Source organism: Rhinolophus sinicus, linkage group LG06 (assembly GCF_036562045.2).
Source record: "Rhinolophus sinicus isolate RSC01 linkage group LG06, ASM3656204v1, whole genome shotgun sequence".
In the NCBI taxonomy this organism is placed as follows: domain Eukaryota; kingdom Metazoa; phylum Chordata; class Mammalia; order Chiroptera; family Rhinolophidae; genus Rhinolophus; species Rhinolophus sinicus.
In genome coordinates, this window is record NC_133756.1 from 87,937,840 (window position 1) to 87,955,013 (window position 17,174).

The 17,174-nt window shown below is 45.1% G+C and overlaps 1 protein-coding gene across 6 annotated transcripts in view; it reads left to right on the forward strand.

Annotated features, from left to right (window-relative positions):
• The window catches only part of PPP2R1B (protein phosphatase 2 scaffold subunit Abeta), a 37,476-nt gene that overhangs the window by 17,038 nt on the left and 3,264 nt on the right, over positions 1 to 17,174 (forward strand). For 4 of the 6 annotated variants that reach the window (XM_019715267.2, XM_019715273.2, XM_019715269.2 and 1 more), the window contains exons 12-15: positions 1,910 to 2,064; positions 2,425 to 2,567; positions 2,941 to 3,032; positions 10,868 to 10,989. In XM_019715267.2, coding sequence (XP_019570826.2) covers positions 1,910 to 2,064; positions 2,425 to 2,567; positions 2,941 to 3,032; positions 10,868 to 10,989 — 512 coding nt within the window. Of the gene's footprint in view, positions 1 to 1,909; positions 2,065 to 2,424; positions 2,568 to 2,940; positions 3,033 to 3,435; positions 5,689 to 10,867; positions 10,990 to 16,864; positions 16,892 to 17,174 lie in introns of those variants that run through there. The other 2 variants (XM_019715271.2, XM_019715272.2) reach the window with 2 other exon arrangements.

The window sequence follows — 17,174 nt, forward strand, 5'->3', positions numbered from 1 at the left end:
CTCATGGTTGAGTGGACACTATTGACCATGGGGAGGAATTTAGAAGAGGAATTAATTTTTATAGAGAAAGGAAGAACTATCAAAGTTAAAGAGCAGGTGGAGTGTGTTAGACATTCAGAAGAACCTTGCAAGTCAGGCAGACCTTGAGGGGAGAGGGAAAGAAGGAGAGAGACAAAACAAGGAGAGAGAACAGGCAGAACTGGGGAATGGTTTGCGTTCTTTTGGCAACAAAATTGAGAGGAGCCAAGAACATAGTAGGCATCTGGCCAAGTAGAGATGAGTGCATTTCAGGTAATGGGTGAAGGCCAAGTGTGTGTGCACTGCCTCTGGTTTCTCTGTAGTGACATCCCTTCTTATGGTAATGGCATTAGGATGAAAAAAATGTCAAGCCAATTAAAAAAGATCACACATATGCTCTAGTTACTCCCTCCTTAGGGGAGGCGGTGTGGACGGGTTGTGCCAATGACGAAGACTATGAATTGCAAGGGAGAGAATCTGTACTGTGGATGAAACAGTTGACGTGAGCTTACTCCTTAGAGAATAGAATGCTTCTAGATAAAACCGACAGGCTGATTCTTCCGCAGACTTGGGTCAGGTTGCATGTTGGTAATATATAGTTCCTTGGCTATGCTCTCTTGCCTGATCTCATCAATGGAATTGCCTGAAAGCCTCTATGTACTGGGAAGAGTTGGATATTTCTTGTCTGGAAGGAAGCTTTGTATAAATTGTCCAGGATTGGGGCTGTGGCTTCGATAGCTATTCTTGTCCATCCTGTCACCAAGCAGGGTTGGGCCTACCTGGAGAGAGAAGAAGGAATCAGTACCCCCCTCACCCTAGATTTGTTATCTATGCCCCAATTTTGACTTGTATTGGACCTGTGAAATGAAGTAGCACTGTCTTTGTTCAGTGCTGTATGTAGCAAGCAGTTGTTGAGAAGGTAGTATAGTTCAGGCCTTTCTTATCTAGATTTATGATATCTTTGATGAATGATCTTGTAGGGAATTACTAGATGTTAAAGCAGGTATATTTATTCACAGAAGACATTTGACGTGTCTCAACATAAACATTTTTAAGAGTCTGAAGTTTTCATTTGCTGTTGTGTAGATGACCACAGTGGCCTCTAAACCACTTCCTCACTGTATTTCTCTCCTCAGCTGTTATTGCCGCTGCTGGAATAATACTGCTAAAGTACCACACTGGTCACCAGGTCACAACTTTGCTTTCAAAACCCATCATTGTGTTTTTTACAACATGTAAATTTAGCTTTCAAGAAGCTCTGTGTTCTGAGTCTACCCTGACTGTCCAACCTCACATTTTTAGATTTCAGTTCTTTCCTTTGTGCCCTGGATACATTTTTTTGGCCCTTTCCAGGAATTCATGTCCTCTTCTCTCTATTTACATAAATCCTCTCTAATCTTCAAGGCCCAGTGCAAGGCCTCTCTTTCCCAAGCTTTCTCAGACCTCCCTGTTCTCTCTTCTCTAAACTCCTCTAGCCCTCATGGTCTTTACTACACAATTTCATACTTTATTATCATCAGTCTTATACCATGTGACTTCTCGGAGGGCCTTAGCTTTCATTTCTCTGACAGAGTGTAAAATCTTTGTGAGGAAGTATCTTATGTGTTCCTCCTTTAACACATAACACATAGTAGGCACTCATATTTATTAATTAATTAATGACGTCTCTAATGAGCTCTTTACCTCCTTTTTTTTTAGACATACTACATATTTTGAAACTATAAGACCAAACCAGTATATTATAAGTTGTAGCTGAGCATGTTTGCTGTTGCAGTATGGCTAAATTTGGAGTGTGTGTGTGCAGAATTTGGGTTTTGGTGATGATGTAAGTAAACTAGGTTATGCTTATAATGGAAGCAGCGCGACAATATGTTTTTCACCTCTTCTGTAGTATATGCCATCCGTGAAGCTGCCACCAACAACCTCATGAAACTAGTTCAGAAGTTTGGTACCGAGTGGGCCCAAAATACCATCGTTCCCAAAGTGTTAGTAATGGCAAATGATCCTAATTATTTGCATAGAATGACCACTTTATTCTGCATTAATGTAAGTATTACACAGCTATTGTTGCTGTGCTCTGGTGTTAAAGCAATTATTCAGGACTGTGTTTCTGAATTCTGAATATATTGTCTTCTATTTGGAATTTATTTCTTATACTGATTAATTTGGACAGTTAAGAGATGAGAGAAAAGGTCAGTTTTTAAAATCATATTAAAATCTACAATAGTGAAGTCAGTTGTGAATTCTGGTCTAATTCGGGTTTTTTGAATGCAACCTTGTATCATTCAGATGCTCAAAGTAGAAACATTTTCCTGTTGATCAGTTTACTTATTAAATATTATTTGTCTTTAGATTTTGAGATATTTTTAAAAATGAAAGTGCTTTAAATGTGCCTTCCTTTTCTAGGCGCTGTCTGAAGCCTGTGGTCAGGAAATAACTACTAAGCAGATGCTGCCCATCGTATTGAAAATGGCAGGAGACCAAGTAGCGAATGTCCGTTTCAACGTGGCCAAATCTCTACAGAAAATTGGACCAATTCTAGATTCTGGGTAAGATTTTAATACTATTCTTATTTTAAAAATGGATTTAAATTTTTACCTTATAGTGGGGAATGATAGCTAAAATTAAATTGAGTGATTTTCACTTTACCTAAGAGATGGGTTTGTTTAAAGCAAAGAATAAAGTAATTCAACAATCATTTTTGAGGGTATCTACTCTGACTTCTGTATTTAAGCTCGTATATATGTAGATCAGTGAAACTAATTCTGCTGAGCACTTTAGAAATTATTTAGTACTTGTCAAACTTATAGGTGTTTTCAAATATTTTTTTATTTTAAACTTTAAAAATTACCATGGGGCGTATAAACCATGACACATTTTTCTGGCCCAGAGACTTTCACAGATAATGCTGTTGGATTTTAGTGCTTTGCAGGAGGAAGTTAAGCCGGTACTACAGAAGTTAGGCCAAGATGAAGACATGGATGTCAAATACTTCGCACAGGAAGCTATAAGTGGTATGTCCTTCTGTGCTCTGCCTTGCAGCTTCTGCTTTGGCTGACAGGCTGTGAGTGGTGTTAAGTGGGAAAGGCGGTAAGCATGCGGGCGGCAGGGAGGGTGGGGAGCTCCCAGAATGCTTGTGCCTCTCTTCTTGGCCCACCATTGAGCAGGCCATTTTCTCAGGTCCATGTCTAGGGCTGGGTAAGAATGTGATTCTAAACTGGTGAACACAGTTTTTTGTTTGGATTTTAATCAGTTTTTAAAGTTTAACTTTTGATTAGCTGGCAGAGTAAAGAAACTGACCACAATGAGAAGTTCATAGTCTCATCCTTTTGGATCGTTGTTGTCGTGCCTAATAGTCACATAGATAGTCCATGAACTTTCTGTACCACTAACTTGATTTTGTTTGGAATTTTCCAGTGCTGGCGTTGGCATGATGAGGAACAGGAGGGAAAAGACTTTACTAAATTCTTATCAGAGGTTTCTAGTCAATGTGTTCTTAAACTGGGTGGAGAAAAAATGGAAAACCTTCAAGACCTCATCTAAGCAAATGGAACAACTTAAAGAAATCAAATTTCTGTGACTTGATTCTTTCTGAAGATGAAATGGAATTGTTTTTATTTGTCTTCCTTGTTGGGATAATTATGTTTAAACCATTCTTATTGTTTGTGATCAATTCCTGACACTCAGTACAATCATTTCTTGATGTCTCCTAACGAATTGTCTGGCACCATCGGGGCTCCTGCATCCTTGCTGTTTCATGAGGCCCCGGCCACTTAATGTTTCTGACCACGCCTGAATGGGTTGGGACCCAGACATGGAGTGCGGTGATTCTCTTGGTGTTTACATGTATCTGTGTGTTTCTCCATCATTCCAAAGTTAAATGTACATGGTTTAGAATAACTTATAAGCACTCTATTTGGGAGACACATTTTCCTGGATGATCTGCATCAGTGTCTTACATAAAAGGGGAATGTGGAAGCTCAGAATTCATGTGTTGATTGTTTTGGTTTTTATTTGCTTGCTTTTGACTGTAATCATGTCATTTAGAAACCTGAAGTACAGATGTATCTTGCTACTAATGTGTGATGTTGAAATCAAACTGAATTTCCACAGCTTACCACTGTGAGTGCATTCAAAAATACTTCTCTCCCCTGAGAAAACTTAAAATTCAGTGCCTCCTAATCAGTATAAAACCGCAGTTTTGTATTTGTAACCACTGGTCTAACACTGTGAGGCTTTCCTGCGCTTCATGTTGTTCTGCTTCCAGCTGTGTTAACATCTGGTCCTTGCTACATTGTATAGAAGTAGCTTTCCAGCTGAAGTTTCGTTTATGGGTGATGCTGGAATCTTATCATTTGAAATCTTTGTTTTTCTGCTGTTACAGTAAAACCTCATTAATTCCTCCTGGAACTTAAGATAATGAATTAAGCTGAAGGGAGGGTTTGCTGAAGCAAATTAATAGTATGTAAGGAAGCCTGTTGGGTCTGAACTAAAACAATTTTAAAGCTCTCTTTAAAAATCACCCTTTACCAGTTTGATATGCCAGTTACTAATCACTCTTTTCAATTATATTAAAATACCATTCCTGAGAATTTTTATAAGGCCACACCTTTTTTCAAAAGATGCATTCAGTTTACTCTTTATCCCTGAAATACACACATTTGTATTTCATGGAGAAGTTAAATATTTTTTCATCTAAATTTATTTGCATTTTTACCTACTCACGCTTGCCTTGTCCCTAATGAATTTTAATTAATGAGGTTTCATTGCTGCTCATTTTTCTCTCAGTGCATCCTCCTCTGTAGTTTCCTTGTTTCTGTTTTGGAATTGTTTCTTCCAATCACAGCCTCTTTTAAACCCAGGGAGCCCTGTTCTGTTTTGTGAAGTCTCAAAGATGCCTGTAAAACTTCGTACAAGTACATAAAGCCAAGTTTGAGCAAATTACTTTCAAGCTTGTCCTACTTAGAAAAACATTTTAAATCAGAAATTACCTGCCTGTATTTAAAACGGCCGAATTACCTTATAGAAATTTTCTATTTTATTGCTTTTTGAGCAAAAGATTAAATATTTTCCTAAGCAAAAATCTTTTCTACATTCTCATTTTATATCTTAAGCTATTATGTTGTAAACATTTAATTTGTTTCATGGTTCTTTTTATTTTTTTATTACCTGTAGGTTGTGTTCTTCTTCATTGAATTTCATATTTGAGAGACTATTGTTGATTCTTGAAACAAATTTACAGAACCATTGCTTTACTCTTAAGTAGAAATGCCGTTGGTTTTGGGATATGCCCTTCTGTACTCTCCTGGGAGCCCTGTGCATTAACCTTTGGCCCTAGGACTGTAGTACAGGGGAGCCCCCTGCTTTCTTAGGCATGGGTCAGGGATTTCAGTAGGGGCCTGTCTTCTTAAGTGACTCCTTAGGGACTTCATTGCTTCTTTCTGAATTAAACAGTAGGGAATCCCTTTAGTTACTGCTAGAGAAGTTCTTTGGTTCATAACTTGGTGATTTTCTCCATGAGTTAGCTTTCTACCTTGATTTCACTAGAATGTAAGCTCCAGGAGCTCTGTAAGGGCAGGGATTTTTGTCTGTTTTGTCTTCTGTATCGCCAGCGCCTAGATCAGTGTCTGGTGTACATAATAGGTGCTCAATAAATACGTGTTCAATGAATTTCTAAAATCTGTCCTCTGATGTGTTGCATTCATGGAACAAGTGATCAAAGGTACCAAACTACATTACATTCTCCTACTGACACAATGAAAGGATTTTACTGCTCTTAAGAAATAAGTTTTATGTGACCTTTCTTTAGTCCCGCATCTTAGGCAACAGTTCCACTTAGATTTGTACAATTGCCTCAAATGTAGATTGCTGTAATTTTTTCATCCTAGGCAGTTTATATCAGTTGTTTGGTCGATTAAGATAGTGAAGCAGAGACAAACATACAAACCTATGTCAATAAAGTCTCATCAACAATGAAATTCACTTCAGTGTTTGTTTCTACAATTTGCATGGGGTTCATCATTCACACGTTTAAGAGACCAGATCTTGTCTCTGTGCTGCCAAGAAGATACTAACCTGAAAATGCATCCTGTTTCGTAAGAATAAACAGGTTAATGTGTGGTTTCTTTTCTTCTTTTTTTTTTTTTTTTGGTGTGTTCTAATGCTTTTTTTTGTTATTGTTTTTCAATATTATTTTAACTTCAGGTGTACAGCATAGTGGTTAGACATTTATATAATTTAAGAAGTAATCCCCCTGATAAGTCTAGTACCCACCTGGCATTATACACAGTTATTACCGTATTATTGATTATATTCCCTGTGCTATACATTCCCATGACTATTTTGTAACTACCAGTTTGTGCTTATTGTTACTTTACGTGTTTCATCCTGCTCCTCAACCTCCCCCATCTTATCACTCCAACAAATCTAGTACCTCTCTGACACTATACGTAGTTATTAACAGTATTATTGACTGTATTCCTTACGCTATACCCTATATTCCCATAACTATTTTGAACAACCAATTTGTACTTTTCCCCTTTTCAGTGACACCCCTAAACCCCCTCCCATCTGGCAACCATCAAAATGTTCTCTGTATCTATTACTTTGTTTCTGTTTATTTTCTTCTTTAGATTCCACATATAAGTGAAATCACTGCATCTGTCTTTGTCTGAGACTTCACTCAGCATAATACCTTCCAGGTCCATCCATACCACCGCAGATGGAAAGAACCCATTCCCTTCCATGGCTGAGAAATATTCCATTGTATACATGTACCACTTCCTCTTTATCCATTCATCACTGATGGACACCCACGCTGCCTTCACATCTTGGCCATTGTAAACAATACTGCAGTGAACATATGGATGCACAATGTCCCCTCGAAGTAGCATTTTGGGTTTCTTCGGATAAATGCCCAGAAATGGGATTACTGGGTCCTTTTTTGTCTCTTGTCATAGCCTTTATTGTAAAGTCCATTTTGTCTGGTATAAATACTGCTACCACAGCTTTTTTGTTTTTTGTTTCTAATTTCATGAAATATTTTTTTCCATCCCTGTACTTTGTGTGTCTTTCAATCTGAAGTGAGTCTCTTGTAGGCAGCATATGTAAGGATTTTGCTTGCTTATCCATTCATCCCTTCTATGTCTTTTTATTGAAGCATTTAATCCATTTATGTTGAAAGTAATTGTTGATAGATACGTAGCGATTGCCATTTTATTATTCATAATTTTGGTCTTTTTTTTCCCCCATCTTAAAAAAGTCCCTATAACATTCCTTGTAATACTGGTTTGGTGGTGATGAATTCCTTTAGCTATTTCTTTTCTGGGAAGCTCTTTATCTGTCTTTTGATTTTAAATGATAGCCTTGCTGGCTAAAGTAGTCTTGGTTGTAGGTCCTTGCTTTTCATCACGTTGGACATTTTGTGTGTATCCCTTCTGGTCTGCAAAGTTTCTGTTGAGAAATCAGTTGACAATCTTAGGGGAGCTCCCCTGTAAGTAATTAGTTGCCTTTCTCTTGCTGCTGTTAGGATTCTCTCTTTGTCTTTAAACTTTGCCATTTTAATTATAACGTGTCTTGGTGTGGGCCTGTTAGGGACTCTGTGCTCCCTGGACTTGAGTGTTTATTTCCTTCTCCAGCTTAGGAAAGTTTCAGTCATTATTTCTTCAAATAGGTTCTCAGTCCCTTGCTTTTTCTCTTTTGGTACCCTTATGACGCGAAATTTATGCTTGATGTCCCAGAGGTTTCTTAACCTCATTTTTTTTTTTTTTTTTGGATTCTTTGTGTGTGTGTGTGTGTGTGTGTGTGTGTGTGTGTGTATGTGTGTGTTCTGACTGGGTGTTTTCTGCTATCCTTTCTTCCAAATCACTGATTTGATCCTGTGCTTCATCTAGTCTGCTGGTGATTCTTTCTAGTACATTCATCATATCAGTTATTGTATTGCTCACTTCTGACAGATTCTTTTTTATGGTTCCTGTGTCCTTTTTTATGCTCGCTATCTCCTTGTTGAAGTTCTCACTAGGTTCCTGAGCTTCCTTATAGCCATTGTTTTGAACTCTGTATCTGGTAGGTTGCCTGCCTCCATTTCGTTCAGTTCTTTTCCTGGAGTTTTCTTTCATTTGGGATGTATTTCTTGTTTCTTCATTTTGACTGCCTCTCTGTGTTTGTTTCTATTTATTAGGTAGATTTTCTATGTCTCCCAGTCTTGGCTGGGTGGCCTTATGTAGTAGGTGACCTGTGGGGCCCTGGCTCAGTCTTCCTGATCAACTGCTCCAGGTGCTTCAGGAGTGTCCCTTGTGTAGGTTGTGTGTGCCCTCCTGTTATAGTTGAGCCTGGATTGCTACTGGCACATCAGTGGGTAGGATTGACCTTAAGGCTGATTGGCTGTGGGGTTTGGCCACATCCTCACCTTACCGGCTGCTGTGCAGGGGGTTTGCCTCACTGAGAGGGATTTGCCGCAGGGAGCTCTAGTGCCTGTTGAGACCACCTTTTGTGTGTGCCGCTTGTGGGGTTAATTGGGTGGTGTTCTGCTGTGATGTGAAGACAACCTCCAAGTATGTTGTGTCTGGGGCTCTGGATCAGGTCCAGGTCAGCCACTGCCTGTGATTGGCTGGGGGCTACCTGCTAGGAACTACAAAATAATCCTCAGTTGTTCACTGCCTGTGCTAATTCTGGAGGTGCGTGGGCAAGGCCATGCTGCAAACCAAGGATGTCTGCTATCAGTACTGGGCCTGGGGTAGCTCCGCAAAAAGCCAGGACACCCCGAGACAAGCTGCCACCTGCTGGTTTCCTTAAGGTTTAGCCACTGATAAAACCTTGTGTATGCAAGTTGGGTGAGGCAGAGTCTCGGAGTCAGTAGAGTGGGACGAGTTGTGGTCACCAGGTTAATGTAAATTATGGTTTGGTGCCAGTGCTGAGCCTGGGGCTACTTAGCAGAAGTCTAAGCACACTGAGGCCAGTAGCCATCCGCCTGGAGTCTGTCGGACTCTGATAGTTTTCCAAGAAGAGTGCAGTGCAGGCAGGGCTGGCTGCTCGTGAGAAAGTGCTTCCAGTGTTGGATGGGGTGGGGCCCAGTGAGTCAGCAGAGTGGAGCAGCAGAGCTCACCAGACCAGTCATATTCCATTTTGGCCATAAGTGTAGGGGGAGGACTCAACATATTAAAGGTGGCACCACCTGCTGGCTACACAAGAGGAGGACCCCACAAGAGAAAATGGTATAGTCCTCCAGCCCTTGCTCTGAAGCCACACACCTCAGTCTGCCCCCCACATTCCCCTGACACCCCCTGAGTCAGTCTTCCTCTGCCTGCAAGCAAATGAATCTGTGCCAGCTGTTTAAGAGGACTCCTGGCTTTCCCGCAGCCTCCATCTTACCCGAACTGTTCGAATCCCCACTGTTTTTTACAATCAAATGTTTTGGGAACTCCTTGTTACCAGTGCTCTGGGCTGGGGAGGTTGGTGTGGGGCTGGGGTTCCTAGATCCTCCAGGGGGAACTTCTGTGGCCAAGATATCCTGCCTGGTTCTCAACTGCCACGCGTGGATGTGGGGCCCGTTCCTTGTCTCTGCCCCTCCTACCAGACTCAGTGTGACTACTGCTTTGTATCCTTAGTTGTAAAACTTATGTTCAGCTAGACTTCAAATGGTCTCCAGGTTGATTGTTTATAATTTAGTTGTAATTTTAATGTGTTCATGGAAGGAGGCAAGCACCATGTTTATCTACTCCACCATCTTGGATCTCTCTCTCGGTTAATGTGTGATTTTTAATGAGGCCTTGTTGAAATAATAGCCCTCAGCTCGTGAAAATACCACAGCTTGGCCACTGTGATGCATGGCCCTGGGGATCTTTGCTGGACAACTTGTCCTGAATCAAAAGAGACAGCAGCCTGCCTTTGAGCTGTCTTATCAAAGCATGCAAGATCACTGCGTAGACCTCCAGGGGAAAGAAGTATGTCATTCCTGACCCAGAGGTTAAGCTATGGCAATGTTTCCTTGTTGCAATTTTGTTTATTAATTGCTGTATTGTCACTGAGTTGACAGTCTGGTGCTTTCCTGTAGAAATCACATTGGTTCCATCCCCTTAGCGATGGCAGGGCAGGGTAGCCAAAACAAGTTGAGTGCTTGTCCTGCCCTTTTGCCTTTTACTTAAATTCCTCTGACACTTTTTTTCCTCTTGGCACTATTATCTTTAAGCCTGTTTCTCCACTGCTGGGATGTAACACTCTGAAGGGAGAAGGAGCTGTCACCTTGTTTCCCTTGGTTTAACGGATGAAATGATTATGGTCTGATGTTATGTAACTGTTTCCGTCTGATTCTTCTATTCCTGTTTCCATCCAGTTCCTTGCTCCTCTCTTTCCTGTTCACTCACATGTCTCCAATTCTTTTTTGTACCTAGAATAGTCTCTCTATTCCCCATTTGCCTGCACAAGCCTGCTGTTTCCAGGAAATTACATAATGTTCAGTTGAAATGGAAATCTTCTGGAGGACGAAGAGAGTTTAATTACTCATTGGGTAGAAAAGCCAAGTCATTTCTTTCTCCAGAGTTGTTCTTTTAAACTGATATTACCGGTTCTCAATGCAGCCAGGTCGTTTTTGTCTGGGGCTCTGTAGGCTGTCAGTGTCCAAAATGTGGAGGAACCTCCAGCTGGTACCGTAAGGCTGGATGGGGTGGCACTTTCCATGGCTCTTGAGGAAAGACACCTTCAGTGAGGGCCTGGGGTGAACCAGCGTTTTCTGCACAGGGGTCCATTGCAATGCTGGAGCAACTGAGGGCATCCTGGCTAGGAAGCACAGGTGGGCTGAAGAGGGACATGCCCTGGTCAGGGACAGTTACGGTGCTGCTGTCTGTATCTCTAGCGGTGGCCCAAAGGCTGAGGAAGCTAGATTTTCCTGTGAAGGACAGTGAAGAGTCCAGCGCCTCTGGGGCTAACAAGAACCACTTCCTGAGACCCAGAGAGCCTAGAGAGGACACCGGGCAGGTAAGTGCCACAGACACATGACCTGAGCCCTTCCCTCTCATGGGCGTGGGTGTGGGCAGAGCGCAGCCAGCATGGCCTGGTGCTAAATCAGGCTAAGCCGAGAAGCAGTGCTGTTAACTCTGTCCCTGAGGAGAGAGTCAGGTTTTAGGGTCAACAGTATATTTTGAAAGCCTGTTGCCCTGTTCCTTGTCCTTTTTCTGGGAATGCTTTCTGAGGGGGTGGAGTGGACTTTCCAGAGCTCTATGAGTCCATGGCTTGAGGTCTTTCCCCGTCAGAGACAGCGAGGCCCATGCAGGGGACCGAGGGGTGGTTTGGTAGAGTTGCAGGCTGTTCCCACTTACCTCACCGAATAGACACAGCTTTTATTTGCTACTACTACTCTCTGGTAGTCATTTCCACTTAAGGAAAAAACCATTTCTGTCAATTTTACTGTGTAATAGTCCAAATGTTTTATGAGCCCCGTTTGATGCCACTCTGGAGGAGGTAGGCCAAAGTTTAAGTTCAGCCATCAAAGTGGGTGCCGACCCCTCTCTCTCAGGAGGGCGATTTATGACATAAGTACGTTCAGAAACAGCACACAGGGGCTTGGCTGCCTTGTTCTCAACTCAAGCTGCATTGGTTTATTTGGAAGATAATTTGTATTCTTACACCTCCTCCAGTGGGTTTGCTTGGTGGAGATTTTAAAATCAAAAAAGACTGCCTTCTAAATGTCCCTGGCTTTTCTTTCATGTTATGTGAACTGAGGCCACAAAGACCTTCCCATTTTCCGGCCCCGAGCGGCAGTCTTTTCTCTTAGAATGTTCACGCATTGCCGTGGTGCCACATGCTTGTCAGGTGATCGTGTTTAGGCAGCTCTGGGCTGTTGTGCAGTGGCCCTGATGCGGGAGGAAGTGCTGGGGTGACAGTGCCCTCACAGCCGCAGCCAGCCCCTCGGTCCTGGTAGCTGCCTGAGGCGGTCAGCCCTTTGTGTCCTTAGGTCTGTTTCACCCAGCTGGGCCTTACGGAAGGACCAGGAATGATAGTTACATGTTTTTAGGTCTAAACCACAGACTTCTTTGGGAATTTCCTACAAATTCAGGGTCAACTGGCCATGCCATTAAATGCATGGCATGCCCCCAATCTGCGCGTGGAATCATGGTGGAAAGAGCATGGCTGCCCCTGAGCCTCGGGCCTTGTAACTGCAGGCACCTTGCCAAGCACTTGGCAGAACCTCTCAACCCTCACAACAGCCCTGGGGGGTGGGCGGCCTCCGCTCCGTTTCAGGTGGTGGTGAGACCCCCCCAATGCTGTCATGTCTACCTGGGGGTCTTTTCCAGCAGTGGAGGCCTGGCTGTGCGAGGCCTCTGACACTGCAGTTCATTTCACGGAGAAAAATCCCCTGCTCCGTGACTCAGGGAGCCTTCCCTGCATTTGTTTCACTTAAGGAAAATGACCCGGGGGTAAGATGGAAAGGGAATTGGCTGTTGCCAGGCAGAGCCCTGTGTGTCAGGGGCCAGCAGCCAAGTGAGTGATCCAGGAAGTCATCCAATTGCAAACCAGAAATTGTTCTTAACCCTTCACTCACTGTCTGTGGTTCATAGCAAACTCATCCATCTGTCCAAATGGGGTCAGAGTGAACCCTGGCTCCTCAGAGCCCTGGGAACTGTGCTCAGGTCTTGGCTGGCTCCAGGGCCCTATGGGAGCCATTCAGCTTGGGCCTGCCACTTGGTCCAAGAGAGAACAGCCCCAAGGGGTGGGAGCCAGTTCCTTTTGGCAAAGAGGGCCTCTTTGGTCCCTTGGAGACTGGCCCTTGGGTCTGCAGAGCCGCCTGTGCTCTGGATGTTGCATGTGTCCCCCATGTAGGACCTGCCAGGGAGCAGTGTGGTCACCACGCACACCCTTGTCAACCCTGGGTCAACCCAGCTGCTCCTTCCTGGTGTGGATGGGTGGTCTCCCCTCCTAGCCAGGTGGGGCTGCCCTCCTGGACAGTCCGAAGGTAGCTGTCTGATGACAGCTGCTGGTGGGCCTGTCAAGCGAGGGTTAACAGAGGATTTGTTTATTGAATCATGAAGTAGCTGTCACATGATTTTAATCAAAACACCATTTCCCTGACAACAGTGATGTCAGTCTTGTTATTGCAGGAAGGAGCAGCTGTGAGGGACATTCAGTCTCCATGCTGAGCCCAGGTTTGGAGACTGAAATCAAGTGAAGCATCCATAAATCATGATTGCAGGCCCCGACGTACCGAACCCACCCTCTTCCTCTTCCTCTTCTCTGTCCAGACAGTCTGTTCTGCACGGACACTGGCCAGAGCCCGGCCCTGCACCCTGAGTCTCTGCTGAGATCTCACTGTCTGCACCTCTTGCTCTTTCTACTCTTGTTTCTACTTCTAATTTTCCCAGTTTTCCTTATTTTTCCCAAACTCAGTCTTCGGAGCCCCTAGGATCATTGGCCTCTGCCTTCTAGCATCTGTCTCTCCTCCATGCTCTAACCAGCACTTGCTGGTGACCCAGGCTCCAGCCTCCTCTTGGCACCTTCTCCACTGTGGGAGCTTGGGGACCGGGCAGCCATCTCTGCAGAGAGAGACCCCCAGACCCTGTTATCCCTCTCCACCTAGGAGCTTGGCCTAAAAGTTAGAGACTGATGAAAAAGGTGGGACATGGATTCTCACGGGTGCTCTTACGTCTGTGGCACCCATGGCTGGTGCTGCTCAGAACTCATGAAAAATGAAGAAATCTTTGGCACAGTTCTGGAGCTGGTGCTCAGAATAGGACAGCCATTCTTAAATGAGAGAAGAGATGGCATAGGCACCAAGCAATCTTTTTCTATGGCTAGTGATGGGACAGTTAAGAGTTAAAGCAAGACAAGTCGAAGTGAGATACTCTGACAAGCCATCCAGAGGAGTTGGGGACTCTTGTGGGTGCTCTCTTGTTCGAGGGCAGTGTTATGCTAGGCTGCATTTGAACCTCACAGTAAACCTGGTAGCTAAGTCAGTCAGTCTGTTTCCAGGTTACCGGTGGGGACAGCGAGCCTTTGCAGTGATTTGCCCAGGTTCGTGGCAGGGCTGGGAGAGGTGCCAGTGGCTGAGGACTCAGAGGTTCTTTGCTGCCTCCTGGGCTGTCCCTGGCAGAGAATGGATAGGCACCACCCCGTCTGGAGGGACTTTCTGGCCAGGGTGGCTCCTCCAGGGGATGGGCTGGGGGAAGGCAAGCCTGTTTTCCTGGCCTCATTCCTGTCTGCGCCCTCCTTGCCCGGCCCTTTCATCCCTGGGGCCTCCGACTGCCTGCCTGCCCTTCGGCCCTCACTTTGCTGGCTAAACCTTAGGCTTCTCCAGTGACCAGAGGGTCAAACTGAGAGTTAGCCAAGGCTGTGAACTCAGGGTCCTTCGCACAGTATGCTTCCAGGAAAGGCCTTGGGGCTCTTTCTCGATTCAGTTGTGTCCCACTGCCCAGCTGTGGGACCTGTGTGGCCCTGCTGGGGTGATGGGCGTCAGAGTTCTCAGGCCCTCTGTTGGGCATGTCTGGCCCCATTATTCCCTCCTCTTTGGGAGTTAGGGAGATTGAGTCAGAAACTCGCAAAGTGCCTCATGGGAAGAGTGACTCAGTTCTCCCTTTGAGAAGCCAATTCCCCAATGCCTCATTTCTTCTGGGTCCAGATTTTCTGAGGTTTCTGCCCAGCCAGCTCTTGGGGACTCAGCTGCAGGGGGAGTCTGCTTTCCATGGTGCTGTGTCTTCCCTCCCTGCCTCCATCCAGCCTCCTTGCTTGGTGGCTCAGCCCTGCACCCACTCTGCCCAGGCTTCAGACTCTGCCAATTCAGACCAGCTCTGAGTCAGTCATGCCTAGGAAAGTCCCCTAGAAACTTACACAAAGGGAGGTATCAATATTCCCTAGGGGTAGTTGCAACTACGGGTCCAGAGGAATTCAGCTGCCCGGTGGGTTGGGACGTGGCAGCAGGAGGAGTTAGAGTTGAATGTCTGGAGGCATGTAAAACTCCCCCCTCTGCCTGACCTGGCTTTTGGCTTTGGCCTCCTCAGTGACTGAGGTCATAGCTTCATACCGGGTGGGGGCAGGTATGCCAATGATGGCTAGTTTCTGAGGGGAGGGTCCAATGCCTTTACTTCAGTTAAGACCCACATCTGACAGCAAAGTATGAGCCATGCACAGTATCCCCTCCCACCACAGCTGCTCAACCCTTTCATTTCTGTAAAGTCACAGTGGCTGGGGTTAAAGTGAGACGGGCAGAACTGTAGCCTGTGCAGATGACACTTATTTTGTAGCCATGTGGTGCCCAGGATTTCGTGCCATAGTGTCCTGGGGCTGCAGGCAGAGTGGGGGCCTCCCTCCCTTACCTGGATCAACTGGGGAGGGATTGGAACACTGTCAGTGCGGAGGGGCCCTGTAAGAACCATAACTGAAAAGCATGAGGGATTGTTGGAGACACTAATGCTCCTCAGGGGGCCCAGGAACCACCATGTTTCCCCGAAAATAAGACCTAGCCAGACCATCAGCTCTAATACATCTTTTGGAGCAAAAATTAATATAAGACCCGGTCTTATTTTACTATAAGACCAGGTAATTAATAATATAATATAATATAATATAATATAATATAATATAATATAATATAATATAATATAATATAATATAATATAATAATAATATAATATAGTATAATACAATATAAAAAATATAATATATATAATACTGGGTCTTATATTAATTATTGCTCCAAAAGACGCATTAGAGCTGATGGTCTGACTAGGTCCTATTTTTGGCGAAACACGGCAACTACTCCCCTGAAACATCTGTCCCAAGTTGTGTGTCTATGCATATTTCTTGGGAAGAGGGGCCAAAGCTTTCAGCAGCGTGTCAAACGGATCTGTGAAACCTCAGTTTAAGAACTACGGTAGAAAGGAGCAGATGGCCAACAAGAGAACCCAGCCTGGGCAGGCCCCTGACTGGCCATGATGGAGGTGGGCTCTGGGTAGTGGCACTGCATCCCTGTGGAAGTGTGGGCACTGTCAGCTCTAGTCCTCCGGCCGGCCAGGCAGAGGTCCCAGGTCTGGGGCTCCGGTCCCCCCAGGCCCTCTCCTCCACCCTGAGGCCACAGAACTGAAGGAGGTCAGGGGCCTGACTGGCTGCTGAAGTTCTGGCCAGTTTCTGCTGGCAGTTCTGTTATTTTTGCCTGTACCCTGGACAGAGGGGTTGTTTTTGGCAATACAAAAATGTTGGAGAAATTTGGTGGGGAAAGAGAAAGTTTGCAAAACATCGTTTGTGAAATTGAGTGCTTGCCTTTAAAAAAAAAAAAAAGGCGTATTTGAAACTCATTGTTACCGAATTCTTGGGTAGCCAAATGGTGGTAACAGCCGTTTGGGGGCAGGACTGAGTGCCTGATAAGCAGTGCTGGACCAGCAGGACAAGTTGATGGAGCGCGCCAGCCCTCTTCTTGCCCTTAGTGGTCCCCTCCACCCCTCCCTCCCCACCCTGCAGCCCACAGGTGGTCCCTGTTTGGGGACGGTCTCAGTTCTATAGCACAGGCTCAACTGGAATGGCTGGAGTGAAACCAAATCTCAGTTGAATTTGCTGCCAGAAAGTAGGATTCAGTACTGCCCTTTCACTCAGGGTCTGGCACTAAAACAAGTCCCGAACGTATGAGAGCAGCATCAAATGCCTCGGCAAATGGGATCTCCCAGCACCTGCGGGCAGTGAGCTGGTGCCTCTCTGTGTGGGGGTCCACAGATGCATGTGCGTGTTGAGGCCTTTTGCAGGCCCCTTTGAAGACGTGCTGTCATGAGTAAGCAGAGGTATCTTGCTGGCCCCCCGGTTCCCAGCCCATGCCTGTAGCTTGCGTGTCCTTGGGGAGCCCAACACGTCTGACTCCCTCCTCCTGCTGCAGGCCCTTGCCTGACTACCGCCCTGAGAAGCCAGGAGCACCAGGCAGCGCCCAGCCGGACCTGGTCCGTGTGCAGGCTGCGGTTAGCAGTGCTTCCGGCAGCGTTCTGCAGCAGCTAACGTGTACTCGGGCAATTTCAGAGCAAGGTATTACTTACCCTGCTGACGTCAATGAGAACATATTATCCACTGTCCTCCTCTGCAGCCTGAAATGAGCACCAGAGCTCAGGGAACACAGCCACCTTCCATACTTTAAAAAATTCCACCCAGGGCCTGATGAGGTGAAGGCCCATGTCATTCGCTTGACATTCGTA